At 55.2% G+C, this 22,070-nt stretch overlaps 8 protein-coding genes across 8 annotated transcripts; 4 read left to right on the top strand and 4 right to left on the bottom strand.

The window, feature by feature from the left end:
- Positions 1–178: 178 nt before the first annotated feature.
- On the top strand, positions 179–3,356 carry N657DRAFT_661582 (uncharacterized protein; the record flags this gene model as incomplete). Its single annotated transcript, XM_062795103.1, has 10 exons — positions 179–225; positions 553–733; positions 798–887; positions 948–1,050; positions 1,106–1,199; positions 1,256–1,610; positions 1,667–1,776; positions 1,829–2,312; positions 2,367–2,491; positions 2,550–3,356. 10 exons carry the CDS (start codon positions 179–181, stop codon positions 2,875–2,877), a joined length of 1,917 nt encoding a protein of 638 aa, XP_062651236.1. The 3' UTR covers positions 2,878–3,356.
- A 349-nt stretch (positions 3,357–3,705) lies between these two features.
- Positions 3,706–4,848, top strand: N657DRAFT_565112 (putative 26S proteasome-associated ubiquitin protein; the record flags this gene model as incomplete). The annotated part of the gene is made up of 3 exons (XM_062788335.1): positions 3,706–3,727; positions 3,783–3,796; positions 3,883–4,848. 3 exons carry the CDS (start codon positions 3,706–3,708, stop codon positions 4,846–4,848), a joined length of 1,002 nt encoding a protein of 333 aa, XP_062651235.1.
- Positions 4,849–5,323: 475 nt separating this feature from the next.
- On the bottom strand, positions 5,324–6,396 carry N657DRAFT_641460 (60S ribosomal protein L17). The gene is made up of 4 exons (XM_062792149.1): positions 6,355–6,396; positions 5,976–6,189; positions 5,636–5,823; positions 5,324–5,571 (listed from the first exon to the last, which is right to left on the bottom strand). Exons 1-4 carry the CDS (start codon positions 6,355–6,357, stop codon positions 5,416–5,418), a joined length of 561 nt encoding a protein of 186 aa, XP_062651234.1. The 5' UTR covers positions 6,358–6,396; the 3' UTR covers positions 5,324–5,415.
- A 474-nt stretch (positions 6,397–6,870) lies between these two features.
- Positions 6,871–8,460, top strand: N657DRAFT_631272 (Fibrillarin; the record flags this gene model as incomplete). Its single annotated transcript, XM_062791045.1, has 10 exons — positions 6,871–6,982; positions 7,122–7,188; positions 7,247–7,472; positions 7,564–7,577; positions 7,629–7,773; positions 7,835–7,882; positions 7,940–7,962; positions 8,019–8,200; positions 8,253–8,333; positions 8,393–8,460. The coding sequence occupies 10 exons, from the start codon at positions 6,871–6,873 to the stop codon at positions 8,458–8,460; spliced, it is 966 nt and encodes a 321-aa protein (XP_062651233.1).
- A 3,197-nt stretch (positions 8,461–11,657) lies between these two features.
- Positions 11,658–12,285, bottom strand: N657DRAFT_641458 (uncharacterized protein). Its single transcript, XM_062792148.1, has one exon. It carries the CDS (start codon positions 12,131–12,133, stop codon positions 11,723–11,725), a length of 411 nt encoding a protein of 136 aa, XP_062651232.1. The 5' UTR covers positions 12,134–12,285; the 3' UTR covers positions 11,658–11,722.
- A 99-nt stretch (positions 12,286–12,384) lies between these two features.
- On the bottom strand, positions 12,385–13,015 carry N657DRAFT_641457 (uncharacterized protein; the record flags this gene model as incomplete). The annotated part of the gene is made up of 1 exon (XM_062792147.1): positions 12,385–13,015. A coding segment is annotated over one exon (247 nt), but the record flags the coding sequence as incomplete, so codon positions are not given.
- Positions 13,016–18,345: 5,330 nt separating this feature from the next.
- Positions 18,346–21,229, top strand: N657DRAFT_211818 (uncharacterized protein). Its single transcript, XM_062786256.1, has 4 exons — positions 18,346–18,528; positions 18,590–19,556; positions 19,629–20,043; positions 20,105–21,229. The coding sequence occupies exons 2-4, from the start codon at positions 18,677–18,679 to the stop codon at positions 21,075–21,077; spliced, it is 2,268 nt and encodes a 755-aa protein (XP_062651230.1). The 5' UTR covers positions 18,346–18,528; positions 18,590–18,676; the 3' UTR covers positions 21,078–21,229.
- N657DRAFT_211792 (uncharacterized protein) lies at positions 21,091–21,998 on the bottom strand. The gene has a single exon (XM_062786255.1). It carries the CDS (start codon positions 21,838–21,840, stop codon positions 21,382–21,384), a length of 459 nt encoding a protein of 152 aa, XP_062651229.1. The 5' UTR covers positions 21,841–21,998; the 3' UTR covers positions 21,091–21,381.
- Between the last annotated feature and the right edge of the window lie 72 nt (positions 21,999–22,070).

Genomic DNA, 22,070 nt, shown 5'->3' with positions numbered 1-22,070 from the left:
GGATTGTGCGGTTCACTCTCCGTCCAACCGACCCTCAGCCAGCCGACAACAATTTGTCGTTGAGTTCGACTTTATTTCGGAGAACCATCATATCTCTGGTCTCTTTCCTATCCAGATATTCGACGCAATAGCAGCTTCAGCACATGGGCAAGGAAGTTTCAGCGGTCCCTTCATCGTCATGATCCGAAACATCGCCATTAGACTTGGGAGGCATACCCCGACTTTGTAAGTCGACGCTCATCCGTTCCTACTTGTGTTTCGGCAAATATCCTTGTTGCCTCTGTCGCTTGCCGCTCATCGTTTCAGAGATGCCTGAGTCGGCTAGTCTTCCCTGGACCAGAGCAAGCTGGGATTCTTGATGCAGTGCGACAACTCTCTCTTCCTCCTCTCCTCTGCAGTCAAACCGAGCAGAACAGCGTCTGAACGAACTACTGATTTATCAGACACCGATTGTTCACTATTAACTCCCAGAAACCGCTCCCACAGCACACCATGCTTCCTCAGTGATTCATTTCCTGTACCTCCAATGCTGAAACTTGCTAACCTACGCAGTGACGAAATTGAGATGCGTCCTGTGGATTCTGTTCTCGACACAGGGCAGGAGACACATATTGATCGCCGAAACTGGTTCCAAAGAAAGAGAGATCGGATCTCCAACCTCATTCACCGCATGGACAGCCATGTGGCCAAGTCGCCTGTTGGCAGATTGTTCCGACTGAGAGGGAGTGGGCATGTAAGAAACCACCTCTCAATGCTCTTCAGGGAAGATCACGAAGCTTACAGTCACACTATCGCAGCCCAAGGAGATTCACGATGCTTGTCTGTCAACCGAGATTCGAGCCGGGATTACGACCTTCACTACAATGGCATATGTTATTGCTGTTAATGTACGGCTGCGTGTCTACAGCCAGCCACCATTATTGTTCAGTTCAGCTGACCATGTCTAGGCCTTCATCCTCGCCGAATCTGGTTATGATTGCCACTGCGCAAAACCGCATGACGTGCAAGGCAACTGTGCCAACATGGCCGAATGGACCAGATGCTACAACGGTTGGTTTGGCACCTAAAGCTTTGTGTGATGAAGCCATTGACATGGAATCGCCAGATGTGAAGCTCGACCTCATCACTGCCACCTGTGCGGTGGCCGCCTTCTCCAGCATCTTCTTCGGCCTTATGACCAATCTCCCTGTTGCCTTCGGGTAAGCATACCTCGCACGCCGTTGATGGAAATAACAGCAGCTGACAACACTTGCAGTCCTGGCATGGGTCTTAACGCCTACTTCACCTACCAAGTCGTCGGCGTCAAAGGCACAGGTCCGGTTGACTTCCGCGTGGCTCTCACTGCTGTCTTCATGGAGGGCTGGATCTTCATGTTCCTGGCCCTAACGGGCATGCGACACTGGCTGGTCAAGATCATTCCGGGCACCATCAAGATTGCAAGTGGTGTGGGAATCGGCATGTTCCTCACTCTCATTGGCATGACGTACACGTCTGGCATCGGCATCATCACAGGTGGTGTCCATACGCCGCTCGCCATAGGAGGCTGTCCAAAGGAAGACCTCCATCATGCTACTGGAGAATGCACCACGCGGATTATGACGAGCCCAAAGGTTTGTCTCCGAAACTGTCCAAGGCGCCGACCTGTAAAACTAACACGCTGCTTAAGATGTGGGTAGGCATCATTTGTGGTGGTCTACTCACCACCTTTTTGATGGCCTTCCGTGTCAAAGGCGCCATCATCATTGGAATTGCTCTCGTATCCATCCTTTCATGGCCGTGAGTCTTCCTCCTATTTCCACTCTTGCACACAGAAACTCATGCCCTCCAGACGCAACACCCCCCTGACCTACTTTCCTGACACCCCCGATGGCAATCAACGGTTTGACTACTTCTCCAAGGTTTTCAACTTCCATCCGATCCGTCACACCCTGGCACAGCAACAGTGGGATCTTTCTGGAAGAACGGGCGGAAACTTTGCTATGGCTCTCTTCACGTTCCTCTATGTCGACATCATTGATTGCACAGCAACCCTGTACTCGATGGCCCGTTTCTGTTCCAGATCGCGCAAGGAGGAAAAAGATTTTCCACGGTCGACCATCGCCTTTTGCATTGATGGCTTTTGCGTCTCGATGGGCGCGTTGTTTGGGATGTCCCCGGTTACCGCTTTCATTGAGAGCAGTGCTGGCATCGCCGAAGGGGGTCGCACGGGCCTGACGTCTGTAGTCACTGGGTTTTGTTTCCTGGTCTCGCTATTTTTTGCTCCGCTGTTTGCATCCATTCCGCCGTGGGCCACGGGGAGTACACTCATTCTGGTGAGCCCCTCTACCATTTCCTGGTGGATCTCTTGAGGCTGACATCGCTCACAGGTCGGTTGTATGATGATTCGGCAGGTCACAAAGATCAACTGGGCTTACATTGGAGATGCGATACCGTCGTTTGTCACGTTGGTGTTCATCCCCTTCAGCTATAGCTGTGCCTATGGCCTCATCGCGTGAGTCCCCCTGTGAACTTCCCGCTCGAGTTTCCATCTGCTGATGGGCTTTGAATAGCGGTTTATTCACCTACACTGTCATCAACTGCGCCATCTGGGTCGTTGTCAAAGTCTCAGGAGAGAGGATCATCCCTCAGCACTACGATCTGAAGGAATACTGGTCTTGGCGGCCGCCCGGCGACAAGCCGTGGATTGTTCGAGCCGTGTTAGGGTTCATATACTGGGCCAAACACCGAAAAGATTGCAGCGCTTCGTTCTCTCTGAGCTCGGTTGATGATGGCCTGGGTGCTGAGCAGTACCGGCCTGACAGGGCATTGAAGGGCGCGGCCGATGTCCACGATATCCCTAGAGTGGCAACGCCAGAGCCTTTCCGCCAGGTGTACTGAGCTTGCAACTCTGGGCACATGATGCCGGGGAGAAGCTGGAGATTCAAAATGAGTAACATATGATCCAGCTGATTGCGGACCTGGGCACTGATGGAGTGGATGGAGGATCCCTGTGTGTATCTCGAGCTTTCTGCTCATAGGTAGCGTGTATCTATTGCTGTCCAGTGCTACTGTACTAGCATAGTCCTGGATGGGGAAGTTCAACAACAGTGCAGCTTCGAGAAAAAGAGCCTGCCGGTGCTCTTCGGTTTTACTCGAGGAAGCAACAGCTGAGTGAGGAAGGGAGCTAAAGAAGAGAGAGACAAGAGCTGAATTTGTGGAAATAGGAGGTAGTGACGGAGGTGATGGTGATCTTAGAAAGGAGTGAAGGCCTCCAAAAAGCATATCAAAGTAGATAGTTGTTGGCTTAACACAGTTATGAAAGACAAGATAGGAGCAAGTCTGTGAGACAGTGCTTGCGAGCCCTTCCTGTTGACGTTGTTACGGGTTACAGTCGAGTGGGCACTCACAGCACAGCTGAACTGCGGGACGAGGCCCAAGCTCCCAGAGCATTCTTATCTTATCGTTACAGGCTTCCAACAATGCATCATGTGTCTCAATTTGGACAGTTCCCAAGTCCATGTTGCGAACTCGAGGCAAAGTCAGTTCCCAATTATTCAAATCGGGACAATCGCATGAAACAATCAACTTCTGACGTGTGGTTCTCAGGATCCCGATTCAGATCGAATCCGCGCTTTTCAATATCGTCAGAGCGGCATTGAGATTCTCGGAATCCACCACGCACCGGTTCTCAGGCAAGCAAGCGCCCTAGCGGTCAGAGACAGCAAGATGAGTGGCGGGTGGAACACCAGTTAGTGCCCCAAGATGATCATGACGGACCTGAGACGCTGACCGATGAATCGTAGTTGAATCCGATGCGGTACGTAGCTCCCACAGCGTGGCCTCAAGCGCGAGAAGTTACGGCGAAGACCACGATAAAGCCGAGGAGCTGACAACGTGAAAAAGGGCGTCTTCACCTACCTGCTCGACAACCTCGGCGTGAAAGACGTCCAATTCGAGGAGCTCCTGTCGCTCGACCCAGATGCCCTCGCCCAGCTTCACCCCGTGTACGGTGTCATCTTCCTCTTCAAGTTCCCCACCGACACCCCTTACCGCGCGGGCGACAAGCCTCTCGATGGCACATTCGACCAAGATGCCGCCGAACGCCTCTTCTTCGCCGCGCAAACCATCCAAAACGCCTGTGGCACGCAGGCCCTGCTAAGCGTCCTCCTCAACAAGATCCCCGACTCCTCCTCCTCCTTTGCCTCGCCAGACGAAAACACCATTGACATTGGGCCCGCGCTAACCGAGTTCCGCGAGTTCACCATGGCCTTGCCGCCCGAGTACCGCGGCGAGGCGCTCTCCAACAGCGAGCTGATCCGCGACGTGCACAACAGTTTTGCCAAGTCGTCGCCCTTCATCGACGAGACGCAACGGCAGCCCGACGAGGGGGACGACGCGTTCCACTTCATCGCCTACAGCGCCATCGACGGCACGCTGTACGAGCTTGACGGCCTGCAGCCGGCGCCCATCAGCCACGGCGCCTGCAGCCGCGACGAGTTCCCCGCCAAGGTCATGGACGTGCTGCAGCGGCGCATCGCGCGGTACGACGCGGCCGAGATCCGGTTCAACCTGCTGGCCATGGTGCGCGACCTACGGGTGCGGGCCCGCGAACTCGGCGACTTTGAGCTACTGGCCCGCGAGGAGCAGAAGCGGCGCGACTGGCAGTTTGAGAACGCGCTGAGGAGGCACAACTTCGTGGGCTTTGCGGGCGAGGTGCTCAAGGGCGTCGTCGCGGCCAAGCTGAAGGAGGGGGACGGGGCGTATGAGAAGTGGATCGACCAAGGGAAGCAGAAGATGCTCAAAAGGAGAGAGGAGCGCAAGAAGGGCGCCGGTGGCGGTGGAGGAGAGGATGTTGACATGGCAGGGTAGATGTGCGAGCATTACGCGGATGTGGCAACGGCGCTCCGTCATATACTTTTACGAGACAGTACCTTGAGCTTGCGATCTGAAAGCCTGAGCGAATTGTCATGTTGCATAGGCTGAAATTCTTGTCTTGACGGGGTTCGCATTCAAGAGACCGCTCCCTGTCAATAATTGCGGCATCGCCGACGATCCTCCAAGCATGACTTCTTTTTGCGCCGATTCTCTCACGCCATTGATTGTAGGGAGGATACACTTGGGCCAGAGCAAACGATTGACCAGCACAAGCTTCTGGGTAACCGGTATGACATATCTTCCACTATCATCGAAGCGGTGCGGTATGGCGGCATTCCTGTCAAAGCAATGAATTTCGCTTTAGCGCCAATGTATCCCGCCCAGCTCCGGATGCACCATTATGGCCCTCAATGATTCTTTATTGAGTGTTCGTGACCGACCCCTTTTTGTGGAATCGTGCCTTGACCCGAAAAAATGCCATGCTCGCGTACACCGTTCCGGAAGAAAGTCAAGCCCAGTCAGAAAGATCCCTCATGTCCCCACTCAACTCGAAGCCCCCACCTAAGCAGCGGTGATAGCCCGGCGGACGCGGACACCGCGCTGCCTCGAGCTAAGGTGCGACTCGTCACGGACGACCGCCTCCGACTTCTGGACGGCCTCGTCGGCCTCGGTGAGGATGAGCTCGATGTGGCAGGGGTTCGACATGTAGGGGTTAATCTGCGCAGCGGTTAGTTTCCCGTCGTTATCTGTACAACGAATGTTCGAGTCCCGGAGAACGTACGCGGCCGTGGGCGCGGTATGTCCGGCGGCGCTGCTTGGGAGCCTGGTTGACCTGAATGTGCTTGACAATCAGGTTGCCAGTGTCGAGGCCCTTGGCGTCGGCGTTGGCCTCGGCGTTCTTGAGGAGACCCAGGAGGAACTGGGCGGACTTAACGGGCCAGCGGGCGCGAGAAACACCAAACTGCTTGCCTATTTCCCACAACCATCAGCGTTATTCCTCAATGCCATTTCGAAACCCTTCAACTGTTCGCCCGGGCCGCTAGTCGCTTCGTTGTCGCGATTTCCGGCCCGATACCCATCCGATTGTAGCTTCAAAACAGAACTTTGATCTCGAATCGTACCTTGGGCGGTACGGCCGATAGAGCCGCAGTAGCGCCTCATCGGGACGGCCTCCTTCTTCTCAATGACGTTCTCGAGGAAGGTCTGGGCGCGCTGGAGCTTCCAGCCGTTGATGGCCTGGGCGGTCTCGCGGGTGTTCTTGAAGGACACCCGGAGGTACGACCCGCGGGAGCGAGCCGACTTCGCCGGGGCAATCTCAGTCCTGGAGTACCGAACCTAGAAATCACCAAAACTCCGGTCAGCCCAATCCCGGGGATAGCACTGATCGTGTTCCTAATCGCTCCAACATCCTTTCTCCCAGCACCCCGCAAAGCAGAAATCCCCCCAATCATTGGTTTTCGAAATGTTCGTGAACGTTTCGGATCCGCAAGGGCTACTGACCATCTTGACTGTTTGTCGATGTGAGGGACGGAATCGACCGAGTTTGGTGTTCTTGAATGATGGTCGTTCCAAATTTTGGCGCCAAATGCGATTTTCGCGATTAGGGCTCTGTGGGCCTAGGTTGATTGGCTTGTGCGGTTAGATGTCCTGCCTGAGGCAACAATGCGGGACAAATCAATGTGCCTTGCGGTCCGGGGCGCTGCTAAGGCAAGTAACTCGAATGCACCGAAATTACGCGGGATTTCGGATAAGATTAGAAACATTAAAAACTGACCACTCAGATCGCCGAAGTAACTTAACCTTGAGCCCCACCAAGACCAAGGCTTAGTGCGTACCCGCTTTTTCCTTTGAAGTTTGGGAAATTTTGCATCGAGCTTCTCGACGACTTTGACAAGGCCGCCCATTTCGCATCCATTGTGTCTCAAGGGGCAGTTTGCACACAACACCATACTCGGCGCCACCGAGTACATCTAGACTCGGATCGACGTCCCCTTCCGGATAGAATAAATCTTTACAATGGGCTTCGACCGTGGTGGCAGAGGCGGCCCCAGAGGCGGCGGCAGAGGAGGCAGTTTCCGCGGTGGTGATCGTGGTGGTCGCGGCGGAGCGAGAGGCGGCCGTGGTGGTGGTAAGTTGCTTTGCTCTCTTGAATTATGGCCTTGCATGACGCTCTCGATACATTGCGTGTGCCAGCGCCCTATCCCTGCCACAAACTCCTTCACCCCGCGTACTCGAGACGGGATAGGCGGCTAACTAAATTGTCGTAGGCCCTGGCGGTCGTGGTGGCCCTGCTGGCCGTGGACGCGGCGGTCCTGGGGGTCGCGGTCGGGGAGCGTACGTCGATTCGTCAGCGACATTCTGATTCTCATGTGACGCTAATGTGCGGACACAGTCCTCGTGGCGGCCGTGGTGGCAAGCCCGGCGGCGCAAAGGGCGGCAAGAAAGTTATCGTCGAGCCCCATCGTCATAAGGGCGTGTTCGTCGCGCGTGGTGGAAAGGAAGATTTGCTGGCTACCGCTAACCTGGTTCCTGGTGAATCCGTCTACGGCGAGAAGAGGATCTCGGTCGAGAACGCTGCCAAGAGTGAGGATGCTGTTGCCACAAAGACCGAGTACCGCGTAAGTGGCATAACACTCGATACTGGAGGATTGGCCGCAATGGGACCTCCTCACCTTCTCTGCTATTCTTGAGCTAACCTCCGTTTTGCAGATTTGGAATCCTTTGTCTGTCCATCCGGTTTCGAACCCGATTTCCCACGCGCTAACTTGAAGCAGCCGGAGTAAGCTTGCCGCCGGTATCCTTGGTGGTTTGGAGACGATATACATGAAGCCCGGTTCCAAGGTGCTGTACCTCGGTGCTGCCTCGGGTACCTCAGTGTCGCACGTTGCCGATATTGTCGGGCCAACTGGCGCTGTCTACGTATGTGTCGCTGTCGCACCTGTGTGGTGGCGCCCGTCGTGCTCTAACAAGATGCGTTCAGGCTGTCGAGTTCTCGCATCGTTCCGGCAGGGATCTCATCAACATGGCGGTACGTTCATACCAAGTCCACAATGTGTGATCCGACAAGATGCTGACTGCTTCACAGACACGCCGCACCAATGTTATCCCGTAAGCACATTGGCCTAGGTGCCGCTGAGGGAGCACCATGGCTCACATTACAGCAGGATTGTCGAAGACGCCCGCAAACCGATGGCTTACCGGATGCTGCTCCCGATGGTTGATGTCATCTTCGCCGATGTTGCCCAGCCCGATCAAGCCAGAATTGTTGGTATCAACGCGAGGCTGTTCTTGAAGCAGGGTGGAGGCCTTCTCATCTCTATCAAGGCTAGTTGCATTGACAGCACTGGTGAGTACATCGCGGCTGTGATCATACCAGGCGCTTGCTTACGTTGTCACAGCACCCCCTGAGCAGGTATTTGCCAGCGAAGTCCAGAAACTCCGCGAAGACAAGTTCTTCCCGAAGGAGCAGCTTACTCTCGGTGAGTCGAGCTTTATATCGTGAGAGTACGATGAACGCGTACACTGATGTCGTATGCAGAGCCGTACGAGCGTGACCACGCAATGGTGTCTTGCGTCTACCTGCAGAAGGAGTTCGAGGCTAATTGAGAGGTCTCTCGGTGTGCCTCTTTGACTTCTCTTCGGGGCGTTTTCACATTGGTTAATGTTCAACAGGAGGGATGGCTTGTTTGAGTCTGGGCGGCGAATGGCGTTCGGGGCTTGATTCTCAGCATGTGTGTGACTAGAGCAACAGGATGTGCATTGACATCTTCGCGGAACCAGTTACTTCTCCCCGCGAGTTTTCCTGTCTGCGTCGCGGTCCGTGGTCTGATGGGAGGATTAGAGCATTTGGTCCACTCCAAGACCTACGATTTGGAGGCATGCTGTGTACGACCCTTGCCGACGAGAGACCAAGGTCGGTTGTCGAGTTGTCGATGACGTTATGAAAACATGAGCCTCAGCGAACCGAGCCGAGATGTTGATGGAGGTTCTTCAACAGCAGCTCAACATTTCCACAGCGTCTGCCTGTTTCTTGTGTTGGCCCATATCCAGGACGAGAGCTGGAGCTAGAGAGATCGAAATGTGCAGTGCTCAGCGCACATCAACTTCTATGTCCTATTGTTGACCGGGGAGCGGGCATCCGAATGGACTCGAAGTCTGCGTGTCTGGCACCTGGACTGCCCCTGTTGCGATGGGTTTGTAGTAGGGTTCTGCTGGCACTCCCCTTAGCAGTACTGCCCCGTCCTTCTTACTGCATATGTCTCTTTCTGCGTGCCTCTGTCAGAAAGATGACACATGTTGTTTCAACCAGGACACAAAGGGGCATCTCTCTTAAAAGCCGGCATCCCCAGAATAGATAATTGAAGAAACAAGAGGCACTGATGCGCTGGAGTGAGCGGTTAACTACCCAATCCCAATCTGGACCTGGAGGATTTAGATGGTTTAGGATGACGGCGTATACAGCGGTAGGAGGTGGCGTTTGCTTGGTGTCGGACGGCGCTTCGACGGCCAGATGCGCTTGAGCGTCTGCTAGCCTTCCTCAAGCAACACGCCCTTCACAGGCTACCTCTATTATACATGAATGGATGGGTGTGAGACGTGCTGTGAATACCTCAGCTGGGTAAATAACTATTCTCATCCCAAAGCATTGACCGTGATGATTCATGAGGCAAACATCCAGCAATTACTTGAACCAAGATCTCTTCAACTCTAGCAGTGGATTCTCAAAGGTACGCCATCGTCCTCATTCTGCAAACGACAACCGGACTCTGCTCTGGTTCGGAACTTGGAAGCAAGCAACCTCAGATTAAGTTCAATAATGACCAATTGTCGTGTCATCGGTTAGGACTTTTTGACTTGGAGATTGTACGTGTAAATGGTCGGCGACCAGCCTGCAGCATTCATCTCGGATGCCAACTTCCCCGGCATGGCACGAAACCCCTGCCTGGCCCGTCGCGTCTCATTGGGCTGCAGCCAGTCACATCCCATCCAAGAAACCAAGGGTTCCCGCCAGGAACGCAAACTGGGCAGGGGAAGAAAAGGCATTTACCGCGAGCCTTGCATCAATCTGGCGACTTTGTTGTTTGTCTCCTTGCTGGCCTTGTTGTGACATTTGTTGCTTGTTTGGGCGAGTGGCAGGGTGGGGGATGATGCATGCGAAGGCGAGCGCATTGGTCCAAGTTCCTTGACCGGCCGGTTCATACACCGCCAGTGCAGGGGCGGCCGTCGAGTGACGAAGGCTAACGTTGTCGGTGGTCTAGACCGCTGGGGATTGGGAGAAAGTCTGTGGACTTTGTGCAGAGTCCCAAGCCACCACGCTCTGCCGAGTGCTGGAGAAGCCACCACCATCCATGTGGCAGGCTTGACGAGAACTGATCAATGGCTTAACGTTATCTCGGGCGCTACAGCGTAGCGTAATGAGGTTGTACCTATGAGGGATTTCTTCCGAGTCATCAGTGTGGATGGCTCGTTTTTGTCTTTCAAACACCCATGAAGAAGGCTCGGTGTCCAAAGCTACCTGCAGTCGATGTAACTTCGACTGGGACCACGCTGAGAGAAAGCCCTGTGGTAGCGAGCCAGGAAGATAAGCAAACGGAGGAATCCACGGAGGTGATGCTATTGGACGCGGTCAGCACACAGCACAGCGGACCCAAGCCAACTCTGGTGGCTGAGTACCAGCAGACCGCTGACCAGATCCTCGGGACCGGCAGCTTTGCTGAGATTGCAGCGCCTTTGTCGACAGTTTCTTTCCTGATAGAACCGTACCGCAGTGTGCAGATACCCAGATACGGTACTCTACACGTGTACATGTATGTCAGTCCAAGTCATGCAGGCGTTTGACCGCCTTGCCTGCTACTTGTTCCCAGGAGGCGGGGAGCCTCTTGGTGCAGGTTTCTCGAATGGCACCCGATGTATAGTCTCGTGCGGGTGATGATGTAACAGATTGAGGTGCTCCCCATTTCGATCAGCCAATTTCCCGTCAATGCTACGCAAAAGATGTCTGAAGTGGTTCCCCCGAACGGTTTGGGAGGCAGTCTGGCGGGCATGTCACGCTGAGTCGATGGCCATGGGTCGATTGCGGACGGAACCTGTATACTGTGCACACAGGTAGTGTCAAGTTTCGCTGTAGTAGATGACTTTCATGATCATAACCGGGGACGTTGGGAAAGAGTTTCGCGACCCATGGCGGCGGGCAATCCCGATTCCCGAACCATTCTGCTGGGACGGCCCCAAGAGTTCAGCAGTTTACGACCTGCCTCTTCCGGACAGCTCCCGACCCCCTGAAGTCGTGGTGGCGTCGCAAGGTGTGTTTTTAGGTAGATTCGATTTCCGATCCTCGGGACCGCCATGTGGAAATGCATGCGACCTCATGTTTTCATGTCGTCAAAATGCGAGCAGTCCAAACAAGCGACATCAGCATAGCGGAGGTTTGCTGGTTAACGAGTTTTTCGATAGTGACCATGGTGTTTAACGAGTTGTGGATTGCCGAGACAGTTTGCAGAGTTGCACCTGCTGGAAATTTCACAGTCAATGTTGCAAACTTATTATTGGCTTCTCCACCCTAGTACCTCCTCGGCAGCTTGAGAAGTGTTGGGGCCAGGTTGACGGCGGAAGCGAGGACTGCAAACCGGACCAACTGGTGATTCCTGACTCCGTATGTCGGGACGTTGATTTCACAATGGATGTAATCACGCGAATTACTGAGTGTGTGAGAACTCTGCGCTTCCTGCGACACCAAAACTACCGTCACAAGGGGAGTGAACTGCGGAGCCACTAAGCAATAAGCGGACAGCTGAGATATGCGCGGGGTCATGTGCTTGTGTTGGTTTAAAAGGTGGTCTAGTTGTCAAGTCCCGAATATTATCGGTACCTACGGTAGCGATGTAGATACCTTATGACTGTGGTGCTGAGAAGAGACGCGGACAATGGTCTGGGCCCAGCCTGGACACCGAAAGGGAAGGGAGACTGACTTCCCGGGGCCCAGGGACGTGGGTTCAATGAGCTTAATCGGCCGGGGCGCCGCACTAGCGCTGGGGCTTGCTCGATCCGAAACCCGCAAGCCTTGTGAGGTGGTCTGATTTGCCTGGCCAGGCGTCCATGGCCCCAAGTTCCCGTCCCTGGCAGCCAGGGGTACGGCGGGCAACGCCAGCCCAACGTCGGGTCCGAGCCTCGACCGCTCTTTACCGTTGCAACGCGGGGAAGGACGGGAGTGGCAAAGCAATTGAGATGCCATGGACTGCGTGTCTCGATAGGCTGCGAGAGCGAGCAGCGACAGGAACATGGTTGCCTCTTGGGCAACGGGCTGATAAACTTATCCATAACCCATCCAATCCCGTTGCAGCTGTGACATGCTTCTGTTTGTGTTGAGTATGTGAATGTATGAGGACAAGCCACATGGTTGCTGCCGCGGCACCATCCCACACCTCGTCAGCAAGACCTCTCTGCTGTGTTTGTGGAAATGGGAGCAGATGTTTTCGGCTTCAAATGCCTGGGTTTGTAGGGATATCTGCCTCTGTTTGAAAGGCTGAAAAGGGTTAGGGTACGCTCGTGCAGATTGTTCGCTGTTGATTTGTTGCCTCCGTAGGACCCCCAAGCATGTCGCTTGTTCCTTCCATTTCCGGTAAAGACTGATTCACATCCCGAAGCCAAGACCTTGGATCTCCTGTGCCAGACGGGACTCCGGTTCGTTGCCCCGCGGGTTTTCTGGCTTTTCTGGCGCTGCTGAAGCATCCGTCACAACACGAAAACAAGAGCCGCAGAAAAGCGTTTCCCACGTCAAATTGGTTGTTGCCGATTTGAGAGATGTCACACGCAACAACGCAGGGACTCTCGTACCACACTCATCAGACCGAGGCCTTCTTGGAACCCGTCCTCGATATAGCACGCATGAACTCCCATAGTACAGACAGATATACACTAACTTTCCGAACGCCCATTTGACCGATCTGAAGCCTCTTTCGTTGGTGACGATTTTGTTTCTGGAGTTGTCAAGGTTACCAGCGTCTTGGCATGCCGGGTGGATTGTAAACACTGCATACAAGTGTAAGGTAGGTACGAGGAGGTCTTCGCCGGAAGGGATCGGCGTTCGCACGTTTCGGGGGAGGCCGCCTTGGTGTCCTGTCCTGAGATGTCGAGGCCTTCGCCGAGGCCCGCAGCAAGCATGTTGGACGGTCATGGGTGAGCCGAGTGCTTCCTTTGAAGGCTCATTTCATACCACATCGGAATCAGGCATTTCTGGCAGAGCCGCATGCAAGGTCACACGGTAAGCAGAATTGCTCTCCCATCGCACTGATTGCCCGAAAGGGAAAAGACCCTGTAAAGTTGGCCACAGGCATGTGTGCAGTTTGACATTGCCAAGGATATCAAACCGTATTTTAAACCCCCCCTACTTGTGATTTCTGGAGGTTCAAGAAGGGCGACGAATGGGCTCACCAGCCCTACCGCGCTCGATGGATGTATACTTATCTATGCCGTAAGCTCCTCGACTTCGGGAGTTTTAGAGAAGATTTGACAGTGATGAGGTTACAGAATGGCAGTCTGTTCCAATCTTATCTCCAACCTCATCATTGCAAACGTGTCTGCCGAAACGACAGCGTTGTTGAATCTTGGTCGAGCCGCCTCCCATTGCGCCCACCAATCTTCCATGTTTTGACGAAACACATGGGTTTGCGGCACAATTGTGTGGTCCCGCAGCCCCTGCCCCTCGATAATCGCGCAGGTCATTGCTTCCTCGCCTGCGGATTCCATCCGACCGTTAAGATTTGTTCATTGCCCGCCACTTTTCTGGTTGGCGGCTTGCTTGTTGGGCACTCACGCCCCTTTCTTTCGCATGCCGCGGGTCCTATCGCGTCCAATCATGAGTTACACGCTCAAGCGCATAATGATATGACGGGACGTGTACGGATCCGTACCATGCCGTAAAAAGGGGGTTGCCGCGCTGGCCTTGCCCGGCGAGACGCTCTGTTCATCGAGGATACTGCTGGATGGAAACTGACACACTCCTTCTCCAGGGGCTAATCAATTCAGGCTGCGTTCGAGGCATGGACGATTCAGGGTAAAACTTATGTATCCGATGGTACTGGGTCCAGTCGCACCCGTCACTGCCCGCAGAGGTGGCGGAGCCTTCAGCAAGAGCCGACGATTAACCCAAGCAGGGACAAGCATAACTGCCACACGTGTGCGGTAGTGAGCGGCGGCGCTGGTGATGACACCCGTTTGGCGGCTGGCCCACACGCAAATCACGCCGCCGGAAACCCCATAGGGCTGAGCACCGTGGACAATCTACCCAAGGTCTCGATGGTCTGACTGGCCGTCACACCGCCGGGGGCGGGGGGCTCCGTTCTGCTCAACCCTGATGTTAGGGCATCGAGGCTAATAACTTAACGGCTGCGAGTCCGGAAATCGTCCAGGATGGGTGGACGCGTGTACTGTTAGGTTTGTTCCGCCCGGCGGTTGGCTGACCATCACCAACCATGGAGTACCGGTCGATTGGTAACGGGCGATGGCTGGCTGGGCAAAGTGGCTCCGAAGCTTGGCGTGGAAATTTAGTGTCCCCCTAATAGGTTGTTTCCGGAGAAGATTTCAAGGTCTACGGATAGTCTGGATTGGACTGATGCAGATAATGACTTTGGAGTTTGCCGAACTCTGTGATCACTGAACTTCGTACAGACTGGAGTAGGGCAGAGGAGAAGGTCGAGACACGGAACCTAAATTCCGGGGCCTTCGCAATCGGCAACGCATCCGGCCAAGAAATGGCTCTTCCCAGCCAGCAGGAGCCCGATAAAAAAGTGGATGTGAGGGCCAAACTTCCCTCATGGTTGACGTCCCTTCGTTGTCACGTCGCCTGGCCCCTCGTTCTCCCGCCCAATGACATTGCAAGCCGGGTCTTCGCACACAACATGGGTCCTCGGCACTCGGGGACATCACCCATGGCACAAATCGGCGACCACCTGCGGAAAATGTACACACGCGTACAACAACATTCAACTATTCATTATTTCGCTTGTGGTCGCGGATGGCTGCATGGCTCCCGCATCAGCGTCGGTGTGTACCACAGCAGAGAGGATGAGAGGAATTTTCAGGGAGCACGGCCGCTAAATACTCGATCCCAGAAGACTGGGTCAATTCATATGGCCCGTTCCTTGGCGTTGTGCTGCCAGCACCGCTTGCAGGGCTGTCGGCTTACTCCGTCGTGCTTTGACCGCAAAGCTATGGAGTACCAGTGAATGATCAGTATTCGGAAGTAATAGCACCAGGTACGTATAGGACGAGTATGGTGCGAAATCCATTATCAGGATCTCCTACAACAAGAAAGACAGAACTAGATACCGAACATTATGCACCCGTGACGTGCCGCTACCCATTGGTGTTGCCGTGTTGCACCGCCCCTACCCAGGGGCTGTTGTTCTTTTTTTGGATTTTACCTCTTTCCCTTCCCACAGCATCGAGGGGGTCGAAGCCAATGAGGACCCGTGAGCGAGAGAGCCGTCCCACCTAGCGTAAAGAAGCCACTGAGACGAGGCTCAGCCACACTAGTCTCGATCTGGTGCCATTCATCGCGAGCCGGCTTGGCGCATGCCGATCATGATGCTAGCCCTGGCCGGGAACTTGTGCTCGCTTCTCAAACTGCACAGGCTCATTTTTTCGACACCATCACAGCGGAGCAGAATACCATCAACTCAACAGAGAGGAGTTGGCAATAGCTACGTTATCCTGATTATGTTGGCAGGATTTTAGAATTTAGCGACATTAGATACCATGCCGTCCTTTGTTTGTCTCTCGTTTTTGAATCTCAAGACGACCCATCGCTGAATCTGAACAGCTGATGAGAGTGCCCAGCTTATCGGAGACACAGCGCCGCTGTCCCGCCGGCCCCGACGGCAGGGCCGGGGCCACAGCAGGAGACCACCGGGCACACCTGCCGGGACGGGACGAAAGTCTGTGCCACCGGGGAATCACACCGGACTAGTCCGTCCCATGTGCGGTTCTCGGTCGTTGCAACGTGTAACTTGAAACCGACACCTCATGAATGCGGATCATCAAACCACAACAAGCGCTGTACGAATTCCGGGCCTTGATCAGCTCGGAGATGTGCTACAGTACACATCTGCTTCCCGATTATTGACCGCCGCTCGTAATTCAAGTCACAGGGCTTCTGCGTATCAGAACCGAATGCCAAATTGTCAAACACACTGGCCGGTTTATCACAACCAGGCTTCTGGCTAACAAGGGTCTCCGGTTGTTGGTCACGCTTCCGCCCCACAGCACTCCGCGGTCATTAAAAATTGTGCGAAGTGGACAGTGCCACAAATCCCACGTGTCGAAGGGCCCGTTTTCCATTTCATTGCTGTACACTAGGGATACCTCCGTACTAACACGGCCTCGTCGCAAAACGACTGGACGAGATACGATCTGCAAAAGCGGACCACCAACTGTTCGTAGCAGCGTTTGCTTTCTACATTACCTTCCAAAGTTCGTCATTTGCGTCTCCGGTATTGATTTACACCGGCGGCCAACTTCGCCAAACTTCGGGTGCACACCCGGAGAGTTGGCGAAGACAAGACCACAAGCCACAATTCCCCCACCGTTTCAGTTTTCCACTGTCGGGAAGGGGAGGGTTGTCCCGATGCGGCCAGGGATAAGGCTGTGCACCTGCAGGCATGATCACCCCGATACCTGGCTCCTGGCTGCCATTGGCCTCTGTGGCATGTGCCCAAACCCGCCATTTTTCAATTGATTGATGAAAAATGACGGGCACGCCAGGAACCGGGCGCGGGCGGGCGGCAGCGTCAACCATCACCCAACAAGCCGGGAATGCGCAGCAGCAAGCGACTACCGCGCGTGATGTCGATATAAAAATATCTTCGGGGCATCTGGCATGCCATGATGCAACCAAGATACAGACACGCAAGGCCCTGCGACTCTGCAGAGCCTCCGCAATATCCCACTGCGGCTCTCCACCACGGCTTGCTTTGTCCGAAACAAGTTGGAGACGGCTCTCGTAGGTCCTACCCAGGCGGCATGCTTGATGCCCGCGATTTCCAGTGAGGCATCGCAGGCGCCAGGCGCGAGTCACCAACCAGTTCGGTCTCGGCCCAGTCGCCACTATGCGGGGAGACTGAGACGGAAGCGGGGAGGAAGAGGGGGACAGGTCAGACCCAAAGCGGCACACGGCAGAAACCATGCCTTCGTTGAAGGCATACCCAGCACTCACCACGCTAGCAGGTTTGTCACATCTTCTTATCACGAGCAAGTTATGCCCTCGGTCTCGCGTACATTATAAGGAGAACAAGTTTGGCATGACGATGCTGCAGTGCCTCTAAGAGGTTGGCTGCATCGGGAAATCGATGCTTGGCTGCTGCGGCCCTCCCGGTCGCGTCTGGTGAGTGGGCTCTCCAATGTCGGGGACAGAAGAAGCAAAAGTCAATAACGCAAAGGGACTCTCGGTGTGGGTTCCCTGGAAAATCTTTCGTCTCGCTGTCTCCCACGAGCCGGAACACCCTATTACTCCGTACGCTTACACACCTGCTCATCAAGAAGCTCAGAAGAAGCCGCGGATAACTAACTAGCGGTCTGGGACCGGCTCACAACGACACATTTGGCCTGGCGTGGTCTCGGGACTGCTGCCAATAATTGACTACCGCAGGGCCCGCCATAACAATTGATATAATGTGTGGGGGGGAATAAGTAACCGACCAGGACGAGCGTGACTGTGTCCGCCGGCGGTCGAGCGCGCGGGAAGGGGATGGGCTGCGGGCTGGCCCTTCAATGGACCGCGGGCGCCGAATTCGATGCTCACCTTTGGTTTCTCGCGTCAGGATCATCCACACTTCATCATCAGCACAGGACAAAGAGTCAGGTTACTGTACAGTACATACATACGGTACAGAGAGGTCCAAATTGTCTCGTCTTCCCGCGGACGCGGCCCAGGCACAAGCCTCGAGAGCGTCTCCGCTCACTCGCTTACCCCTGTCACCCATCCACACCAACCATAGGCCCGAACGGCGGGTGGTGGGCGCAGGACTTGCAGGGCCTTTCGTTTTGCAGGAGGGCGCCCATGTACCAATGTACTCTTAGAGGTATCTTGGGTCACATCCACCCCCCCTGCCCGCCAGAGCCCTGAGCGACCCAGCCCCATGCCACCCAACAAGTCCCAGCACCCCTGTACCTCATCCTGCCCCTGTCCAACCCGTCCTGGACCCGCCCATGCAATGTGTGGACTGAGCCTCGCCCTACCACGGGCCACTACTGGGGACAGCGAGATCGTCCTCCACCAGGCTGGCCGGCAAGATGGCCGGGGATATATAGAAACCTCACCCCCCAAGCTGGTCCCTTCTTCTCAACATCTCGCCCTGTATCAGTCGTCACCAACAACGAGGCCCTGTGCATATGCCCTACGCCCAAGACGCAGCAACACTGGGGACTTGACAAGAAGGTTTTCGACTTCCAACACCACGTGGACGATACCAAGCATTTCATCCTTGGACGCCACTGCCTTTGACGACGACAGGAGGCTCAGCACAGGACAGGAAGAACAGCGAGGACAAGACCGTCTCCACTTACACGGCCCTTCAGTTTCGGCCCGCAAAAGAGCGACCTCTCCGGCAATCGCACGGCACTGCGCTCAACGAACAGCGACGACAGAGTCTAACCCTGCTGGGATGCGTATGTGGAAAGGTCAGTTGTCAGCGGGCCGATGGGTTGTCTTTGCGGCCGTGACTGACACGCGTTCCCTCAGCCTGAGGTAGCGGCTTTCTTGCATCTTCCAACAGAGCGCCAACGAGGCCGCCCCTCCTTATCCACACAAGCTTGCTCCCCCCTGTTCATGGCCACCCTCGGCCAGCACGATAGCAAGGACCACAACATGACCTACCCAGAGCCGCCTCATTACCCCACAACCACCATGGACCTTGGTCTTCCGCCCGAGCCATATAGTGCCTATTCGCGGTCATCTCACGACTACCCGACGACGATGGGATATGATAACGGAGCCGTGTACTCGGAGGCACCCTACATGTACAGCAGCGGGAGGGCCTCGCCAGGCATGTGCCCAGACGACAACGACGTTGCGCGCGGACCGGCTTCAGATTTCAGCGTCGCGAGCGCATCGTCGTCCAACATGGGCTCACCACTGTCGAGTCACGGCCAGATGGCGCCGATCCACGAGTGGGCCACCGGGCCCAACGGACTTGGCGTAACCCCGGGCATCGTCGACCAGAGCGACTATTTCCCCGGCGACTACTCCATCACGCCCGGGGGTATCGACCCCTTCCAGCCTTCCTACGATTTCGCGCCCGCCAAACCGCCAGGATTTGTTGGTGAGTTATCACAGATCCCTAGGTCTCATATTTCTTCTGGACGCGCTCATCGCGCCTCCCTTTCCTCTTGTCTCTCTTCCGATTCCGGTTCGACGATTGTTCCCCTCAACAAACAACCGAGTCCTGGCCTGGCTCTCGACACCCGCCTGGCCCAGCAGGCCTCGATGGCTGCATCCCTGGCATCTTCTTCTTCTTCAGCCGCCTCTTCAGGTCTTCTTTTGACGCCGCCGAGCACTTCTGCTTCCTCGCTCTCTTGTTTTCGCGCAGCCTGGAGCAGCCCGCCCGTGGGCGGCGGCTCACCAGCTCGCCCCAGCACCCCCAGCACCCGTCTCGCTACTCCTTTCTTTTCTCAATCCAGCGGCCATTTCGTTCCTCCTCTCGAGACTTGTTGGTTTCCTCTGTCGCGATGCAAACTTGTACCACACAGCCGCGTTACTGACAAAGACCCCGCCCACGCAGATCCCTCAATGATACATCCAGAGAGCATGAGGCCCATGGCCATGCCGTATGAGTCTTCTTACCCGCCGCCGCCCAACCCTGGATTCTCTACTTCGCCAGCACTCTCGGTTTCACCGTCGCCGCAGCTCAGGAACGGCAGCACCTCTCCCTTTATGCCACATCACAACAACTACCAGCCATACTCACCATTCCAGCCGCCCCTCAACCAGCAAAGGCGCCCCTCGTATCCAGCTACCACCCCCGGCGAGCAGCCGTATAGCGGCGATGAGTCGAGGGAAAAGCAGCGCTGTCCGCACCCGGACTGCGGCAAAGCGTTCAAGGACCTCAAGGCGCATATGCTCACACACCAGACCGAAAGACCTGAGAAGTGCCCCATAACAACATGCGAATATCATATCAAAGGCTTCGCAAGAAAGTGAGTCGAATCTCGTCGCTTCCCAGCTATGGCTCGAGTATCTAACACATTCCCCTGAAAGGTATGACAAGAATCGCCATACTCTCACACATTACAAGGGCACCATGGTGTGCGGCTTCTGCCCGGGGTCCGGATCCGCGGCGGAGAAGTCATTCAACCGCGCCGACGTGTTCAAGAGGCACCTGACTGCGGTACATGGGGTTGAGCAAACACCGCCCAACAGCCGGAAGAAGGCCTCGGGAGGTAGCAGCAACGGCAATGCGAAGCTCACCGGGTACGCGCCCGACGCGACAGGCAAGTGCTCGACTTGCTCGCAGACCTTCGGCAACGCACAAGACTTCTACGAGCATCTGGACGACTGCGTGCTCCGCATCGTGCAGCAGGAGGACCCTGCCGAGGCGATCAACGCGCAGCGGCTGGCCGAGGTCGAGAACGACAGGGAAGTACACAACACGCTCGAGAAAAACCACCTGCCGACCACAACCGTGGTTACAACCACCGAGGATGCGGAGGACGAGGACGAGAACATGGACGACGACGAGTTCGACGATGAGTCCAAGGGCGGTCGGAGCGGCAAAGCCTTGGTCGCGTCTCCCACCAAGCGGGCAAAAGGGGGCAACAACCCGCCGAACGGCGTCCAAAAATCACGGGGCCTCACCCACTCCCGCGGAGGCGTTCCTCTCCATACCAAAAGCCGGAGCCGCAAGAACCGGCGCGACTACCCTTCGTCATGGGGCTTCGACAAGGGCCAAATGACCATGAAGAAGCGGGTGTTGGCCGTCTTTGACGGGCCGCGGCGTCTGGCCAAGGACGACATGATGCTGTCAACCGAGCAAGAAGTCCGCATCAAGCTCCAGGACGGCAAGTCCTACATCACCGACCTCGACATGCAGACGCTCAAACGCGCCGAGGGCTTCCTCAACGCTACCGACGAGGAGAAGGGCCCGTGGATCTCGGATGATCCGACCGATGAGCAACTCAAGCAGATGCTCGGGTATAGTGCGACTTCCCAGGCGGCTGCCGCAGCCGCGTAATTCAGCTGGCGAAGCCGGCTGGCTCTCGAACTGATGATACCCTCCCCAACCTCCTCACCTGTCATTATATAATACATACCACCCACCCTGTACTTTTATTCTCCTCTCCTTTTACCTTCCGGCGAACCACACTGGAAACGGGCTGGATTGCATCATGAATCAAACACATCAACGGCCAACTAATCATGAGCGAATTGCGGCGTGAAGAGCGGACTTGGAACTGGGAACATGTGGCGCGAGGTTTCCTTCACCTATTTCTCTAAACCTCTCTACTTGGTTTTCTCGCCTTGAGATTCTGTCGGGGTTAAGGAAAGGAAAAGGGGATGGATCTAATGAGTGAATGACACACAAACGGATCTGGTTTGGGCGGGCCGGGACGATGAATACAGCCAAGGCACGGGCGAAGGAAATGGAACGGAATAACTATTTCTTTTCCATCGTTTATTTCCTTGTGACTACTATATATTTTCTCCGCAACTTTCTTACCACTTGCTTGATACGGGCAGTGGGATCGATACCCTGTCTCATCACATTCTTCAGGCCTGTTGGTTCTTGTCTGTTGTATCCGGTGATGAAGGCGCTTGGGCGCGTGGTGATGAGGATTGAATACATTGTCGAGTGTTGGTGGTCGCTTAGGAATAATAATACAGCCAGCGTTCCCGTACCTCTTGCTGAACTCCTTTGTCCGCTGCCTAATAGCTTGAGTAGTGCTCACTAGCAGTAGACGGGACCATGCAAGATCCACATTTATCTTCCCCGCCATTGCTGAATTTCTGCGAGCTTCTGCGGAGTCGGACAAATCCCGACCGGCCAGACAACAAATCCTGGGCGCTTTGACAACCCGATCTCAGAGTGTGGACGGGGCGCGTGTTGGCATTTTGAAGCGACTAGGCGGTGGACGCTGAAGTAAATAAGGGCCTGTTTGGGTATTTCACTCACCTGGAGCTTGTGAAGTGGCATGTACCTTACCTACACATTCCGTTTCGTTCTGTC

The sequence above is a fragment of the Parathielavia appendiculata genome (genome assembly GCF_033297405.1).
Source record: "Parathielavia appendiculata strain CBS 731.68 unplaced genomic scaffold N657scaffold_2, whole genome shotgun sequence".
NCBI lineage: Eukaryota > Fungi > Ascomycota > Sordariomycetes > Sordariales > Chaetomiaceae > Parathielavia > Parathielavia appendiculata.
This window is presented reverse-complemented; position numbering and strand designations above follow the sequence as displayed.

Excerpts from the sequence above, each read along its gene's own strand:
- N657DRAFT_641460 (XM_062792149.1), bottom strand. Across the intron at positions 5,824-5,975 it reads TATCGGCCGTACCGCCCAAG|GCAAGCAGTTTGGTGTTTCT; the intron begins GTACGATTCGAG and ends TGTGGGAAATAG. Across the intron at positions 5,572-5,635 it reads CATACCGCGCCCACGGCCGC|ATTAACCCCTACATGTCGAA; the intron begins GTACGTTCTCCG and ends ACCGCTGCGCAG.
- N657DRAFT_641458 (XM_062792148.1), bottom strand. The coding sequence starts at position 12,133 with ATGTTCCTGTCGCTGCTCGCTCTCGCAGCCTATCGAGACACGCAGTCC.
- N657DRAFT_211818 (XM_062786256.1), top strand. The coding sequence starts at position 18,677 with ATGGCCACCCTCGGCCAGCACGATAGCAAGGACCACAACATGACCTAC. Across the intron at positions 19,557-19,628 it reads CGTTCCTCCTCTCGAGACTT|ATCCCTCAATGATACATCCA; the intron begins GTTGGTTTCCTC and ends CCGCCCACGCAG. Across the intron at positions 20,044-20,104 it reads ATCAAAGGCTTCGCAAGAAA|GTATGACAAGAATCGCCATA; the intron begins GTGAGTCGAATC and ends TTCCCCTGAAAG.
- N657DRAFT_211792 (XM_062786255.1), bottom strand. The coding sequence starts at position 21,840 with ATGGCGGGGAAGATAAATGTGGATCTTGCATGGTCCCGTCTACTGCTA.